At 42.2% G+C, this 17,075-nt stretch overlaps 1 protein-coding gene across 4 annotated transcripts in view; it reads right to left on the reverse strand.

Annotated features, from left to right (window-relative positions):
* The window catches only part of TBC1D19 (TBC1 domain family member 19), a 318,950-nt gene that overhangs the window by 81,236 nt on the left and 220,639 nt on the right, over positions 1-17,075 (reverse strand). For all 4 annotated transcript variants that reach the window (XM_033947994.1, XM_033948011.1, XM_033947985.1 and 1 more), the window contains one exon: positions 30-114. In XM_033947994.1, the coding sequence (XP_033803885.1) occupies positions 30-114 (85 nt within the window). The remainder of the gene's footprint in view (positions 1-29; positions 115-17,075) is intronic.

The following is a 17,075-nucleotide window of genomic DNA, read 5'->3' on the forward strand; positions in this document are numbered from 1 at the left end:
TATCCACAATTATATTTTAATAACTTTACCTCGAATGTATGATTTTGGTGGAGAGGCACTATTGTAAGCAAAATGTTCCAGTACTGATGTGTCCCGGGAAAAGCAGAGCAATACCTGTAGAAAATTATTTGAAAATAGCAAATGAAAAGCTACTGAATATTTTAAAGTCAAAACTACACAGTTTAGCTTTCTTAAAAAGAAGCTGTGGAAAGTAAAAGGCATATTTTCCCCTGGGGTAGCATTCAGTTCATGAAGAATAATTTATGAAGAACAGCATAGTAAATATGTTAGACTCACAGAGCAGAAGAACAAAAAGTGAAAACATTTGTGTAGCAATACAATTCAAACATAACGTTTATAATAATATTAGAAAGAATAAACCCAACAGAAATCCAAACTCTGGTAACAAAATGATGGATAAAGCTGAAAGAAGGTTACCAAAATAGTGAAATGGATTATTGACTTTTATAGAGTCTCACTAAGCAAACCATTTAAATGATCACCATATTGCATAAAACTGTAGTTGGCCCCACAGGAGGCATCTAATTATTGAGGATCAAAATGATCACAAACTGTTTGCTACCCTGCCCATCAAATAAGCTGCAGAATTAAGTTATAGTATCTCACAATATGGCTCTGGCTGCATCATTATATTTGGACACTAAGGGGCAAATTCTATAAATGGTATCCCGATTTTAGGCAGTGGTAGGCATCCTACTGCTGTCTAGCCATCCAATTGGGATGCACATTTAAAAAAAAAAAAAACTACCCAATGCAGGCAGCCTACATTGTAGGCATTTTTGCAGGTCTAGGGAGATGCGAAGGAACACCTAAGCTCACCCAAGGTGTGGCTCGCCCAAGATGTGGACTCCCCCCCCCCCCCAACACTGTCCACGGCAAGAGGGATGCCCAATCCCTCCTGCCAGCAGGTCCCCCGAACCCATGATCCCCCCCCCAGTATACAACTTGAAACCCTCACCCCACCCCAGCAGTCCCACAGATCCAAACCCTCCATCTCAGCACTCCAATCCCCCCTCCGCCATACCTTTTGTAGTACGGTGGTCTGGAGAGATGCCTATGCCCTCTGGCCACCAGGCCCGCTTCTTCACAATGGCGGGCCTTCCCCTTCCCGGTGCATCCTAGAATGCACAAGTGAGGGGGCCTAAGGATCTGTTAGGCCCAGGTGCCCAAGGTCCCTCCAACTGGAGGGGCCTTGGGCACCTGGGCCAACCAGAGTCTTAGGCCTCCTTCTCAGTGCATTCTGGGAGTGCAGTAGCTGAAATTTGTTGAAACCAAGTACTTGGTGGACCTTATATTTCACACCTATTTTCTTGAAAACAAGCTGTATATAGTAAGTGGAGTTTGCCACATGTGACACTGTTGGTCTTGATGCAATGACCTGGATGGTCTTGAACTGCACTGTTGATCCTGAACATGTGGTAAGTCCTTGCAATATCCTTTTAAACTCATTAAATATATTTTGAAGGAATGAATATGATTCCAGCAGGTGTACTCAAACAGAAGGTGATAATTATTCCGCCACAATTATCAGGTATGGAGTAGATGACATTGGAGGCTGTGTTACCAACTTTTGTGTAGAGAAATCCTAAAAAGTAGACAAGGTCAAAGAATCCTGTATAGGAACAGCACCAATAGTACAGAAATATCTTATCCTGTGTTTGTGAGCTCCAGCTGATTTGCACTGGTTTTGTGCTGGAAAGGCTGCTTTGAAACAAGATCTTTTACTTTTTAAGGTAGTGGGTTATGCTTGAGAAAAATGTACAGTTCGGCATTTGGGAGAACTCATTGAGGATCTTCTACACTGACATTTTGTTTCTCATATATCCTGGAAACATCAAGGATGATGCCGTTCTTCAGGCCTATGCGAGCAATCAGAAAGAGGCTGCACTTTGGACTTAGAAGCCTCTGAGGAGCCACATGCCAGTTTGTTTAATATCTAGTTGTTACTGACTGGACTCAAAGTCACTACACCAGGAGGTAGACAGTAGTTCCATTAGAGATTCTCTTTTGAATATACGAAACTAAATGATCTCTCCACAGTGTAGATCCTCTTCTCTTCCTCCTATAATAGAAACAGCTTCATAGTGGTTGTTAAGGCAGCTAAGGTGGTCTTTCTGAGCTTCTGGTGACATGCAAGAACAATGTCTGCATTCAACTTGATTATTGTCAGTGCTCAGTTCAGACACTTAGAATGTGTGTTAAAGTTCTGTACTTTGCTGTCATCTGGTGAGAAGCACTATGAGAAGAACAAATTAATGCTGGCTTTTACTAAACTGTGGTAGAACTTTTTACCGTGGGCCAGCGAGGTAAGATCTCCGACGCTCATAGGAATTAAATAAGTGTTAGAGTATTTACTTTGCCGGCCCACGATAAAAAAGCTCTATTGTGGTTTTATAAAAGAAGAACTAAATAATGAAAAATTTAAAAAAAATTAGAAAAGAAAAGGGAACGGCAGATTAGGTTCTTACCTTGATAATCTGAGTTCTGTTAAAATACATAGGAGTTTGTACGTTAGCTATTGATTCCAACTTCCGCGAAAATGCAGGTTATCACTTTAAGATCTTCAACTCCTCCACTTCTGCAGTGGAGAACAACTCCCTCTTCAGTTGGTACCAAAGCAATTGAACTCAATTGAAACATAAACAAAGAGAAGGAGAGGCAAGGGAAGCTTCCCCGGCAACAAGCCTATTCTGCTCAGCTCTGAAACTTAGGAAATAAAACAATGATCAATAAACATTCAACAAGCAAACAGTTAACAATAAATCACACACATGAGTAACTAAGAGCCAACCTGCTAAGTGCAACTATTAGGGGCTAGAGAACCCTCCAAAGGAAAAGAGAATAGGAAACCTCCCATCCTGTAACATCATTTCTTACTCTTAGGAACCATATAAGAGGTCCCAAGACGGACACTGGAAATGTCCAAAGCAGAAATCAGGCAAATCGAAAAGTCAGCACAGGGTAGGCTGTACAGACTCTTGTGTATATAACAGAACCCAGATTATTGAGGTAATAACCTAATTTGTCATTCTGTTACATATATACAGGAGTCTGTACTTTAGCTGACATACTAAAGCAGTGTTAAATTTCTAGGGAGGGATAGATGAGCCTGCCCGCAGAACTGAGGACCCAAAAGCAGTATCCTCATGAGCCGCAATATCCATTCTGTAAAACTTTGTAAAGGTGTGAAGAGTAGCCCAAGTAGCTGCTCTACATATTTCATCAAGCGAAACAGCCTGAAACTCCAATCAGGAAGTCACAACACTTCTTGTTGAATGTGCTACAAGAGAAATAGGGGCTGTTTCTGTCAGGCATTGTAAGATGAAGAAATTGCCATGTGGATCTACCTGACAATGGAAGCTTTAGAAGCTGGTCTGTCCTTCAAAATTGGAAAGTAACTTAAGAGGGTGGTGGGCTCAAGACCGACAGAGCCTATAGTGATTTATCAAAAGGAAAGGCCCCTGCAGCGTCTGGCTTCATTATTGCCATATGGTTTAGCGTGACCGGGACCAAAGACAGGGCTGCTCGCAATCCGGATGCGCCACTGATTCCTCACTTCCCCTCCTCCCAGTGGCCATCAAACAGCATGGAAGACCACAGCCACAACCGCCGGGAGGAATCAGCTGCCTGCCTGAATGTCGGACCTGCCCCTGACCCACAACTCCATTCCCTGGAGCCTCAGGTAGGTAGTGCTGGAAGAAGCAAATGATAAAAGGTGATGGGGAGAGAAATTTTGGATTTTTCACTCTTGCTTCTGGTGTACTTCACTGTGCAGTTTAGCACCCTCTATGGCTAGTACCCAAGCACCAAGGAGCACCTAATATGCATGAAGAAGAGACAAGTTTCAAGTTTATTGGGATTTGTTATCTACGAAATATCATATATTTCAATACGTATAACAATTGTTTTTAAAATAACAATTAACAAATTGGGGAGGACAAAACAAGATAATATAGACAAATTTTGGCATTCTATTACATACTGGTACAAAAGGCAAAGGGGTGAACTACAATTTTTAAGAAAAGAAAAAGAAACATTTAAGGAAAAACACATATGGTGGGGTCATATAAAACACTGTTGTACTAATCACCTTTGTTTTACTTCAAGCACTAATTTCAACATAAAGCTGATGTGGTTAAGTGAACATTCAGACCCACAACTGAGGTCCGGTGAAACAAGTTCACGGGGCAGCTGTTAAGGAGACCATCATAGTTGTTCAGTCTCCTCCACCAAACAAAGACTAAATAACAAAAAATAAAACTTAAATGGAAATAAAATCATAAATTTCACAACAACTTAACTTTGAATGGTGTAGATGGTACACATAACTGCTCCGGGCTCCTCCGTTTATTCACAATACCGACCCCCCAACCTAGGTTTCACCCGCTGGCTTCTTCAGGAGGGGTACTACAATTACAAGATGACTCAAATCAACACTGCACCACACAGCTTACTAACTAAATAAACACTACATTTTGAAATACTCAATGTACACACTCTCTCTGCAACTTACCGGCACAAACACTCCATACTGCTCACACACGCACTACTGACAAGAGGAACTTCCCAGCAGGCCATGCTTTAAATACACTCCCCTTTTGCTACCTATTACATCATCACTCCTGACATCATGAATGATTATAATTGAAACCATTCAATATCATTGTTTAATCCTGCAGGGGCCAGGGTATGCCATTGGAATATAAACTTCTGCTCCAAATAAAGAAGATATTGAGTAATGTTTCCAGATTCTTTATAAGCACACATAAGAACAGTGTATTGTAATTCCTCAATAGAGTGCTGTTGCTCAATCCAATGGCTCACCAGGGGGGCAGTTACACGTTTGCATCTTATATTGTTCAAATGTTCGGCAATGCGGATTTTAATAGCACGCCGGGTATGTCCTATATAATATAGCCTACAAGGGCAAATAATGCAATATATTACTGCAGATGACAAACAATTGGTGCCTGTTCTTAAATATAATTTCTTGCCCCCTGTTTGAGGAATTACCACTTGGTCAGTGTTGAGGACATGAGGGCAATACACACACTGATGACAACGTACGTGAGGACCCTATCTATTCTGTTGGACAGGGTCACGATGTTTCAAAATCTGACCTAAATTCCGGCCCCTGGTATGGGCAAATAAAGGGCTGTCGTTCAAGCTCTCATGTACCTGCAGCACTGGCCAGTGTTTCAAAATGATTTTTCTAATTTGTTGACTTCGATTGGAATAAGGCAATACACATACCACGGCCCCACTATTCTCCCTTTGTTGGGGATGAAATAGCCACTCCCGCTGACAGTTACGGGCTCTCTTCCATGGCATGGCATGGCAATATAACTCTTACTCATGAAGTAAGTAGTGATAAGGTATCCTTTTTGGATATCCAAGTAGTAAAATCTCAGATCAACTCTCAAGTGTGTTATGATACTACCCTTTATAGGAAACCGTCCGATCGGAACACTCTCCTACACTATCATAGTTATCATCCAAAACCCCTTAGGGATAGTATCCCGGTGGGACAATTTTTAAGGTTGCGGAGGATCTGCTCTGACGAGTGGGATTTTCAGCAGCAGGCCACGCTTTTATACACAAAGTTTATGGAGAGAGGTTATCCTCCCCGGGTAGTTAAACGGGCATGGAAGAGAGCCCGTAACTGTCAGCGGGAGTGGCTATTTCATCCCCAACAAAGGGAGAATAGTGGGGCCGTGGTATGTGTATTGCCTTATTCCAATCGAAGTCAACAAATTAGAAAAATCATTTTGAAACACTGGCCAGTGCTGCAGGTACATGAGAGCTTGAACGACAGCCCTTTATTTGCCCATACCAGGGGCCGGAATTTAGGTCAGATTTTGAAACATTGTGACCCTGTCCAACAGAATAGAGAAGGTCCTCACGTACGTTGTCATCAGTGTGTGTATTGTCCTCATGTCCTCAACACTGACCAAGTGGCAATTCCTCAAATAGGGGGCAAGAAATTCTATTTAAGAACAGGCACCAATTGTTTGTCATCTGCAGTAATATATTGCATTATTTGCCCTTGTAGGCTATATTATATAGGACATACCCGGCGTGCTATTAAAATCCGCATTGCCGAACATTTGAGCAATATAAGATGCAAACGTGTAACTGCCCCCCTGGTGAGCCATTGGATTGAGCAACAGCACTCTATTGAGGAATTACAATACACTGTTCTTATGTGTGCTTATAAAGAATCTGGAAACATTACTCAACATCTTCTTTATTTGGAGCAGAAGTTTATATTCCAATGGCATACCCTGGCCCCTGCAGGATTAAACAATGATATTGAATGGTTTCAATTATAATCATTCATGATGTCAGGAGTGATGATATAATAGGTAGCAAAAGGGGAGTGTATTTAAAGCGTGGCCTGCTGGGAAGTTCCTCTTGTCAGTAGTGCGTGTGTGAGCAGTATGGAGTGTTTGTGCTCGTAAGTTGCAGAGAGAGTGTGTACATTGAGTATTTCAAAATGTAGTGTTTATTTAGTTAGTAAGCTGTGTGGTGCAGTGTTGATTTGAGTCATCTTGTAATTGTAGTACCCCTCCTGAAGAAGCCAGCGGGTGAAACCTAGGTTGGGGGGTCGGTATTGTAAATAAACGGAGGAGCCCGGAGTAGTTATGTGTACCATCTACACCATTCAAAGTTAAGTTGTTGTGAAATTTATGATTTTATTTCCATTTAAATTTTATTTTTTGTTATTTAGTCTTTGTTTGGTGGAGAAGACTGTGAACAACTATGATGGTCTCCTTAACAGCTGCCTCGTGAACTTGTTTCACTGGACCTCAGTTGAGGGTCTGAATGTTCACTTAACCACATCAGCTTTGTGTTGAAATTAGTGCTTGAAGTAAAACAAAGGTGATTAGTACAACAGTGATTTATAAGTATCACCTTGGATAAATATATTCCCTTGCTGTTTTTTGGGGTCATATAAAACACATTTGGTGGGATCTCAAATCCAGAATATAAAGTAAAATAAAGAATATTTTGGCGACCTACACATAACACTCATTAAAAACTAGGATTTAGTACTTGTAGGTAATGTTTTCTATGCATTGAAAGCGTCCTTGTACAAAAAGCTTTTAAGGGAGCGCTTAAATTTTTCTAAAGAAGGTTCATTACATAAAAATAGTGGTAAATTGTTCCAGAGCTGGGGTGCTATGACCGAAAAGATAGTGGATCTCCTTGTCCGTATTATTTTTAAAGACAGAATAGTTAGTAGATGTTGTTGTGTTGATCTGAGTGTCCTGGATGAAGAATATGGTATCAAAAAATGGTCCAAACATAACGGCGCATGTGATTGTTGAATTTTAAATGTTAACAGTATGATTTTAAAAGTTATTCTGTATGTGATTGGTAGCCAATGAGCAGTTTGTAAACGTGTAACGTGGTCATATTTTTTTGAATTTGTTATAATTTTTATTGCTGTATTTTGTATTATCTGTAGTCTCCTAATTTCTTTATTGGTTATGCCGTGGTATAAAGTATTGCAATAGTCTAGCCTAGAAATGATTAATGAGTGGATTAAAGTGTTAAGAGCTTCAGGTTTTAGGACTTTTGATAGTGATCTGATGAGCCGTAGCTTATAAAAACAATTTTTGACTACTGAGCTAATTTGGTTATGGTATGAGAGTTCCTGATCTAGTGTTATTTCCAATATTTTTGTTGTAGTTACTATTTGAAGAGGGGTCCTACTTAGGAGTATATGTGGTGAGAATTTAAGATCTTTTTTCATGGAAAAAACATTACAGAAGATTTTGCTGTGTTTAAGGCCAACATGTTGTCCTTTAGCCATTTGCTGATTTGGTTTAATTTATTATTTATGGTTATTATTTCCTTTGGATCTTCTGAGTTTATAGGATACAAAAGTTGAATATCATCCGCCTGTAGTAACAGACTAATCAAATTGTTCTGCTCAAAGGTAACTAAATAGTACCATTAACTACCAAAAAAAGCTTCAAAGGAGCTCAGAAACTACTTCCCAAAATATGGAACATATAGACAAAGTCTTTCAAGACCTCAAGGGCTGACAGGAATCCAAGAATCAGCTTGGAGAAGCATAAACAGACTGATAACTGTAAGCAGGTGCAGGAAGGTCAGGGCGGGGATTCTAGAATGTCTCCCCTATCTACTGAAAAAGAGCTTTCCAGGGTAGGTACCTAATCTCTTTTTCCAGTGCAATAGGTGAGACAATCTAGACAGCTGGGACGTACAAAAGCAGGTCCCCAAATGGCTAGGTTGGGCTTGCTGCACCGGCCCTTAGAACCAAAAACCCAAATTTAAAATAATAAAATGGGGAGACCAGAACACACACAACTGCAGTCATGCGTACAGAAGGAAAAAAACTGTAGAGGGCACTAAACTGCACAGTGAAATACACCAGAGGCAGAGGAAAAAATCCAGAGTGAATTCCTTCTGCAACATGCAGGTATGGGGAAATAACCCAGCTGTCTAGAATGTTTCACCTATTGCACTGGAAAAGTCTTTATAGACTGGCTCACCCTGACTACCCAAATTCCTAACCTCGGTTTATATTCGAGTCAACTATTTTCCCACTTTTGGGAGGGATAAAAGGATACTTTCGTTTATATTTGAGTATATACGGTAACAGGATTTTTGGAAAGCTCTCAATCTGTAATGTCTGTGAAATCTACTTTAATTGTGTTATTCGTACTGAAGCCAAATAAGAACTGAGGAGAGTCTGTCAAGATAGTAGTCCTGAACTTGATTGAAATCACCTCCAATAATAATTGGTTGTGAATTAAACTCTAGAAGAGCAGTCTGCAATTCTCTGAAAAAGTTAGGCTGGTCTAGTACAGGAGCATAAATATTAAGGAGTATATATTCCACAGAATGCAACACATGGGCTAGACACCACCTTCCCTCTGAATCCGTTTTATGAGTCAAAATGGTGACAGGCAAATCTTTATGAAACAAGATAGAAACACCATTTTTCTTTTTGGGCGTAGCAGGAGAAGACGGGACGAATATCCCTTGATGGATAGTTTAAGTGAAGAAGGAGATGGAAGATAGGTCTTCTGGAGAAAGATTATATAAGGATATTTAGCAGTAAGATAATGTTCAGTCATATTCAACTCTTTATCTGCCATCATTTACTATGTTACTATGATTAGGATGGAAACAGCATAAGTCACCAAACTAAGTTCAAAACAAAAATGTGAACTGTAAGCAATGTAACTGAAAGGCCTGCAGAGAATAAATTTCCTAAACTAATATTAGCTATGTAAATAGACAAGGTCACTTTGTCACTGAAATAATAACTTCTTGAGCATAATTCTCTTTCTCAATTAGCTTCAGCCTTTGATTGCAGAACAGACAACTCCACAGTAACAACTATAACCAATTTACCATTAATTAAACAGAAGATAGTATGCAGATTGTCATTTTCTTCCATGACATTTAAGTTGACACTGTCATTAAATTCATCATTATGAATATTTAGAATGTTATATATGCAATCTAGTTCATTTAAAAAAGATCTGGGGAAAGTAATACAATTTCACAAATTAGTTTTGCCATTTATTAGACATTATTAATGTGGTAGTTTGGCTGCAAAAACGACAGATTTAAGTATAATAATTCAAAGTATATTCATATTTGTAAAAAAACAACAAGACAATCAGTTCACTATAGAATCCAACATGGAACAAAAGACAATCAGCAGACCACATAGAGATAAAAGTAAGATTTAATCAAGGTGCTCTCAGGAACCATGCCTGATGCATTTCTAGGGGACATGTAACAAGCTAGAATTAAAAAACAGTTGCCACTAACGAAAAAACTAGTTGGTGTCCAAAAAAATGGATTGGAGGAGTGGTCTAGGGGCTAGAGCAGCTACCTCAGCACCCTGAGGTTGTGAGTTTGATTCCCACTGCAGCTCCTTGTGACTCTGGGCAAGTCACTTAACATTTCATTGCCACAGGTAAAAAATAGGGTACCTGTCTAAAATATGTAAACCGCAACACAGAAAAAGAGGTATATCAAGTCCCATCCCCCCCAAAAAAAAACCCCGCTTATTTCAACACTAAAACAAGAGTCTTAGGTCCATTGTATCAGTTACAATGGACAATGACCCAGGACTTGTTTTAGTGTTGGAGTAAGCTGTTTTTGGACAGTGGCTACTTCTAGATTTTTAGACTAAAACTGAATTTTTAGAATAAATTTTATAACCCCGTTGGGACTCAATGCCGAAATTCAACGGACAATACTGATTTGAGAGGTGAGAGCTTTTTGACTGGTTAGGAGGAAGTCAGCTGATGTAAAAGCTTTCAAATAAATGAACTTCTAAGAAACACCACTGCCATCTTGAAATACATAGTAACATAGTAAATGGCAGCAGATAAAGACCTGAACTGTCCATCCAGTCTGCCCTGTAACTACATGCATTAAAATTTCATGATTTAATTCTTTTTTTTCTTTGTTTCTTCTGTGCCACAAATCTTAGAAGTCTACCCGGTGCTGTTCTTAGGTTCCAACTACTGGAGTTGCTATTGAAGCTTACTCCAGCCTATCCAAACCATCTCCTTGGCAGGATTCAGTCCATGAAAATTTGCCCATTCAGATTCTAGTTAGAGATCCTCTGCGTTCATCCCACACTTTTTTGAATTCTGTCACCGTTTTCCAGGTATCCACCACCCACCTTCTCCATGAAAGAAAACTTCCTAACATTACTCCTAAGCCTACCACCCCCTCAACCTGAAATTATGTCCTCTAGTTTTACCAATGTCCTTTCTCTGGAAAAGATTTGGTCTTATATTAATATCTTTCAAATATTTAAACGTCTGTATCATATCTCCCCTGTCCCTCCTCTCCTCTAGAGTATACATATTCAGCTCTTCCAGTCTCTCCTTGTATATCTTTTGGCTCAAATTCCTTACCATTTTTGTCACCTTTCTCTGGACTGCTTTAAGTCTTCTTATACCCTTCGCTATACATGGCTTCCAAAACTGAACACAATACTCCAAGTGGGGCCTCACCAATGACTTGTAGAGGGGCAACAATACCTCCTTTCTCCTTCTGGTTACGCCTCCCTCTAAACAGCCTAGCATCCTTTTGGCTGCAGCCACCACCTTGTCACACTGCTTTATTACCTTCAGATCCTCAGACACTATCATCCCAAGGTCCCTCTCCCTGTCTATGCATATCAGCCTCTCGCCTCCCAGCACATAAATCCCCCCGGATTTCTACTCCCCAAATACATCACTCTGCTCCTCTTTGCATTGAATTTTAGTTCCCAGACATTAGATCATTCTTCCAACTTTTGCAAATCCATTGTTTTCCACTCCCTCCGGGGTGTCCATTCTGTTACAAATCTTGGTATCATCCACAAAATGGCAAACCTTTCCTTCTAACCCTTCGGCAATATCGCTCATAAACATATTTAACAGAATAGGCCCTAGCACCTATCCTTGAGGCACTTCATTACTCACCTTTCCTTCCTCCAAGTAAATTCTGTTAACCACCACCCTCTGTCGTCTGTCCGACAGCAGTTTCTAATCCAGTTCACCACTTTGGGTCCTGACTTCAGCCAGTCAGGTTTATTCAAGAGCCTCCCATGAGGAACCATGTCAAAGGCTTTGCTGAAATCTAAGTAAACTATAACTAGAGCACTTCCTTGATCTAATTCTCTGGTTACCCAGTCAAAGAATTCAATTAGATTCATTTGGCATGATTTACCTTTAGTAAAGCCATGTTGTCTCAGATCTTGTAACTCATTTGAGTCTAGAAATTTCACTATCCTCTCCTTCAGCAACACTTTCACTGTTTTTCCAATAACTGAAGTGAGGCTTTCAAGCCTGTAGTTTGTTGCTTCATTCCTGCGACCACTTTTGTGAAGAGGAACCACATCGGTTCTTCTCCAATCCCACGGAATCACTCCCATCTCCAGGGATTTATTGAACAAATCTTTAAGTGGAGCCGCCAGAACCTCTCTCAGCTCCCTCAATATCCTGGGATGGATGCTGTCCAATCTCATGGCTTTGTTCACCTTCAATTTTTCAAGTTAGAAACATAGAACATAGAAAGATGACGGCAGGAAAGGGCTACAGCCCATCAAGTCTGCCCATTCTTCTGACCCACCCCATCAAGTCTGAGTGCCAATGACCCAGATCCTTAGCTCGACCCCCATAGGGATCCCACGTGGATGTTCCATTTATTCTTAAAGTCGAGCACGCTGGTGGCCTTGACCACCTGCACCGGAAGTTTGTTCCAGTGATCTACAACCCTTTCTGTGAAGAAAAGTTGTTCATAGACACATTCTTCTGTGAACAGTGTGGTATCCACACCATTTTCATGTGTGATTTTGCCAGTAAATCGTGGTCCTTCTCCAGGATTTTCTTCTATAAACACAGAACAGAAGACTTTAGCTTTTCTTCATTACTCTCCACATAGCATTTCATAGCTTTCTTGAGTCTTCCAATTCCATTTTTCATCTTCCTTCTTTCACTAGTATATCTGCAAAAAATTCTGTCTCCGTGTTTTATATTTCTAATCATTGCTCTTCGGCCTGCATCTTCACCAGACATATCTCTCTCTTGGTTTCGTTCATTTTCATCTGATATTCTTTTTTGTGCTCCTCTTGAGTATTTTTGTATTTCATAAATGCCAACTCTTTTGCCTTTATAGTTTATTATTTATAGTCTGCTTTTAACAAGGCAAATTACATCTTCACATACACAATAAATATTACAAAACATGTAAATATTGTCATCTCTCATTACATATTTTTGTCCATATTTCATCCTACAGAATAAATGATGCTTCAGCAATTTCTTAGAAACTAGTCTTTAAGCCCGTTACATTAACGGGTGCTAGAATATATGTATGTCTGTCTTTCATTCTTTCTTTCTCTCTCTCTCCCCTTGGCCGCTTTCTGTCTCTCTCTTTCCTCGGCTGTCAACCATCACCCCTTGCCTGTTCCACCTGTCCAGCCGTAGGCCTTCTCCCTTCCTTTTACCTCCCCCTGTCCAGCAGCACTCCTTACCTGCTCCCCCTGTCCCTCTTCCCTGCTCCCCCTGTCCAGCAGCACTTCTTCCCTGCTCCCCAGTCACTCCTTCACTGCTCCCCTTATCCAGCAGCAGCCCTTATCCTTTTGTTTTACCTCCCCCCCTGTCCATCAGCACCTCTTCCTGCTCCCCCTGTCCAGCAGTAGGCCTCCCTTCCTTTTCCCCCCCAGTTCATCAGCACCTCTTTTTGCGCCCCCTGTCCAGCAGTAGGCCTCCCTTCCTCCCCCCCCCACCAGACCATAATCTCCCCTTTCTCTGTCCTCCCCAACAGTCCAACATATCCCTTCTCTCTATCTCCCATCAATCAAGCATCTCCCCTCTGTCTCCTCCTGTCAGCCGCTGCCGTTCGCCATCTCGTCGAGCCGCTGCCGACAGGCTGGGTCCAGCTCTGGTGCGTTGCTCGCGCACAGCAGCGGGAGCAGCGTCACCAGCAGCAGCACCGCCATCGCCGCTTCTGGACACTGCGAGCGGAAGTTGATTGCAGAGCGCGCGAGGCCAGCTTTTCAACCCTTCTCGAGGGGGCGGGACACGCTGGTGAGGAGCTTCGGGGGCTGCTGCTGTTAGCCCCGGCAGAGACGGAGCGGCCGAGGTGAGCAGGCGGCAGAGCCCTCGTGTGTCCCCCCCCCCCCCCTGGTGCCAGCGCCGCTCTCCCTCTCAACGGGCTGGGCCGGACCGTGGCTTCTTCGGAAGACGGGGCCTCAGCGATTTGTAAGGCCGGGTCTGGCGCCGCCGTGTAGGGCGGAAGCGGGAGGCGGGGCCTCAGCACTGGCCAGGCGGCTGGCGCGCTGCCGGCCCCCAGGAGCTCGAGGCCGGCGGCGGACATGCCTGGCGTGCCATGGTGCAGGAGGAGCAGAGATCGATTGGAGAGCAGGTGGTGACATAAAACCCGCGCATGCGCACTCGTGTTTTCACGACGGATCAGGGAACACGTTTTTTTAGTGCGCATGCGCGGCCTATCATTTTATTATATTAGATACACAAATCTCTCTGCTGATGTAAACTGGAAATTTATTCTACTCAACAGGACCTGTACATGAAAACACACCTGATCTTACTACTTCCAGATACGGTTCTTTTCGTGTTGGCACCACCAAATCATGATGTCCTATAGAGTATAGTGCATGGCGAGGCACATAAGAAGTCATCTATTAAATATTTTGGCCTTTATTTTCTCCGCCACTAGTTTGAAAAACCATATCAGTTTCCTTTTTCTCTTGTTTTTCTTTAGTTTCCTCACATAAAGGTCTGTAGCCATTTTTATTGTTCCTTTCAGCTTGGACCACTGTTTTTCCACTTCCTTTATGTCCTCCCATTTTTTTAGTTCTTTCTTCAGATACTCCCCCATGCTACTAAAGTCCGCACGTTTGACATCCAGGACTTTGAGTTTTATGTGACTGCCTTCCACACAGGTGGGCACACACTCAGACATTAGAGACACTTTAACCATTTAACCAGATCCAGTATCACTTTTTCCCTTGTTGGTTCCATCATCATTTGTCTAAGCACCACTATCTCTCTACTTCTTTCCAATTCCGCAGACGGTGGTTTCCAATCTGCATCTGGCAGGTTGAATTCACCCAACTACAGCACCTCTCCTTTCTTCCCCAGCTTATAGATATCTGCAACAAGATCTTTATCTATTTGCTGTGCTTGAATCGGAGGTCTGTAGAGAACACCCACGTAGATAGAAGATCTATCTTCTCTTTTCAAAGCTATCCATATTGCTTCTTCTTTTCCCCAGACTCCCTGCATTTAAGTCGCCTGGATATCAGTCTTTACATAGAGACCTACTCCTCCACCTTTTTAATAATAATAATAATAATAACAGCTTATATACCGCAATACCGTGAAGTTCTATGTGGTTTACAGAAGATTAAGCAAAGGTAACAAATTGATTGACTTTAAGAGGGCAGGAAAAAAGAGAATTAATAGGACAGGAAATTCATTGTTGAGGAGAGAGTGATTCATAGAATAAGTTAATCGCTATAGAGGGGAGAGAAAAGAGAGGATCAGTTGTCTAGATACTTTAGGAACAAGTGTGTTTTCAGACGTTTCCTAAATTCCTCATAAGTAGTGGGTGAAAGCAATTGCTCTAGGTCTTTACCCCATGATGCTGCTTGGTGTGAGAGAAGGTGTTCATGGTGTTTTTTCAGTTTACAACCTCTCACTGGGGGGGAAACAAAATTGGAATGTGAGCTTCTCTTGTGTCTGTTGGCTGAGAAGAAGAAAAAGTCAGTTATGTATTTAGGGGCAAGTCCGTGTAGTGCTTTATATTCAAATGATTTTTATTATTTCAAGTATAACAGGCAAGTACCAAAAATAGCATCAGTCATAAGTAACAGTACAAACATAACCCCTTCCCCTCCCTCCCATCCCTCCCCACCCCGGGGGTCCAGAGCCATGCCAAAAGCTGAGAGTCTGAGTTAAACTTAAAGGTTCAAAAGCCTACTGCGAGCACTTGGTGTAAGGTCCTGCCAGAAGCATTCCCAAGTCTGACAAAATCTACGACCCGGGCCATGGTTCAAGTCTCCCACCAGTCTCCGCTCCAGCGTTGCATGAATTATCATCAGGGATCTCCATTGTGCATAGGTCGGAGGATCAGGCGAAAGCCAGTTGGTAAGGATAGCTTTCTTCCCCAGCAAAAGCACTCTGGTTACAAAAGTTGACATTCCTCTGGGTTTGGGAGTGGCTATGTTGTAGAATCCAAATAGCGCCCTCAGTTGTGGAAGCCAACGCCTCCCCAAAAGCAACGTAGTATATAGCGTCCAAGGTGTCTCCAAAACTGTTGAATTTTGGGACATGCCCAAAACATATGACTCAAAGAAGCGTGAGCATGGTTACACTTCGGGCAGGAATGAGATATTGTAATTCCCATCCAGGCAGCACGTTCCAGTGGAATATAAAGTCTCAGAACAATTTTCAATTGCATTTCCCAGTGGGTTATGTTAGGAGACACCTTTTGAATGTTCTTCAATACCCGCTGTAGCTGCTGGGCTGTTAAGGTACACTGCAGGTCCTTGGCTCACGCTGTCGCTAAGATGTCCAGATTGGTGCCCGATTGACAGTCTCAGATCCCCACCATGTGAAACCGTAGTGGAATCCGCTGTTGGGCTGAGAGACTAAAAAGTTCTGAAAGTGCTTCCCTGCTGTCTTCAGTAAGAAAGGTCACTGGTAGAGACTGAATATAATGTCGAATCTGGTAATAGGCAAATAGATCAGTAGGCTGTAAGTCAAATGTTTGTTGTAGCTCCGCAAATGTTGCCAGGCTCCCCTCCTCCGAAAACAGGTGAAACAGGTATTGAAGTCCCCTTTCACTCCACCTAGGAAAGGCGGCATTCTGCAACCCCGGCTGAAAAGCTCCATTGCCCTATATAGGTAAATATAATGACACCCCAGCAGACAGTTTAGCAGTTGTACAAACCCACTTCCAAGTTCGCCGAGCTGGCGCAAAGATCGGATAGTGTGACACCAAAGGACGCATCCCTGGATCTGCCACATGCAAGTAATAGCTCACATGAAACAGTGCCAACAAAGATAGCTCCAGTGGTGTAGCAGAAAAATCAGAGGTCTCTCTAAACCAATCATTAATATGTCTCATCTGACAAGCCATAGCATACCAACGTATGTTTAATAAACCATAGCCCCCCCTATCCCTAGGCAGACACATCCGAAGAAATGTCATACGGGGTCGTTTACCACCCCAAAGGAAATGTTGTAAAGCTTTCGTTAATCGTGTGTTATGGGCATAGGATAAGAGCAGAGGCAGGACCTGAAATCGGTACAGCCATTTGGGAAAGAGCACCATATTAAAGAGGGCTACCCGGCCTGCCACCAATAAGGGGAAAGTGGACCAGTTCTGCAAATGTCGTGAGGTGTCATGAAGCAGTGGGGTGATGTTGCAGTCGTATAGGGACCTAAGATCTCTAGGAATCCAAACCCCCAGATAGCGAATCGAGGCCACAGCCCACGTAAATGGGAAGTGGCCTCTCCATGTCTGCTGCAGTG

This window comes from Geotrypetes seraphini, chromosome 1, assembly GCF_902459505.1.
Source record: "Geotrypetes seraphini chromosome 1, aGeoSer1.1, whole genome shotgun sequence".
Lineage (NCBI taxonomy): Eukaryota > Metazoa > Chordata > Amphibia > Gymnophiona > Dermophiidae > Geotrypetes > Geotrypetes seraphini.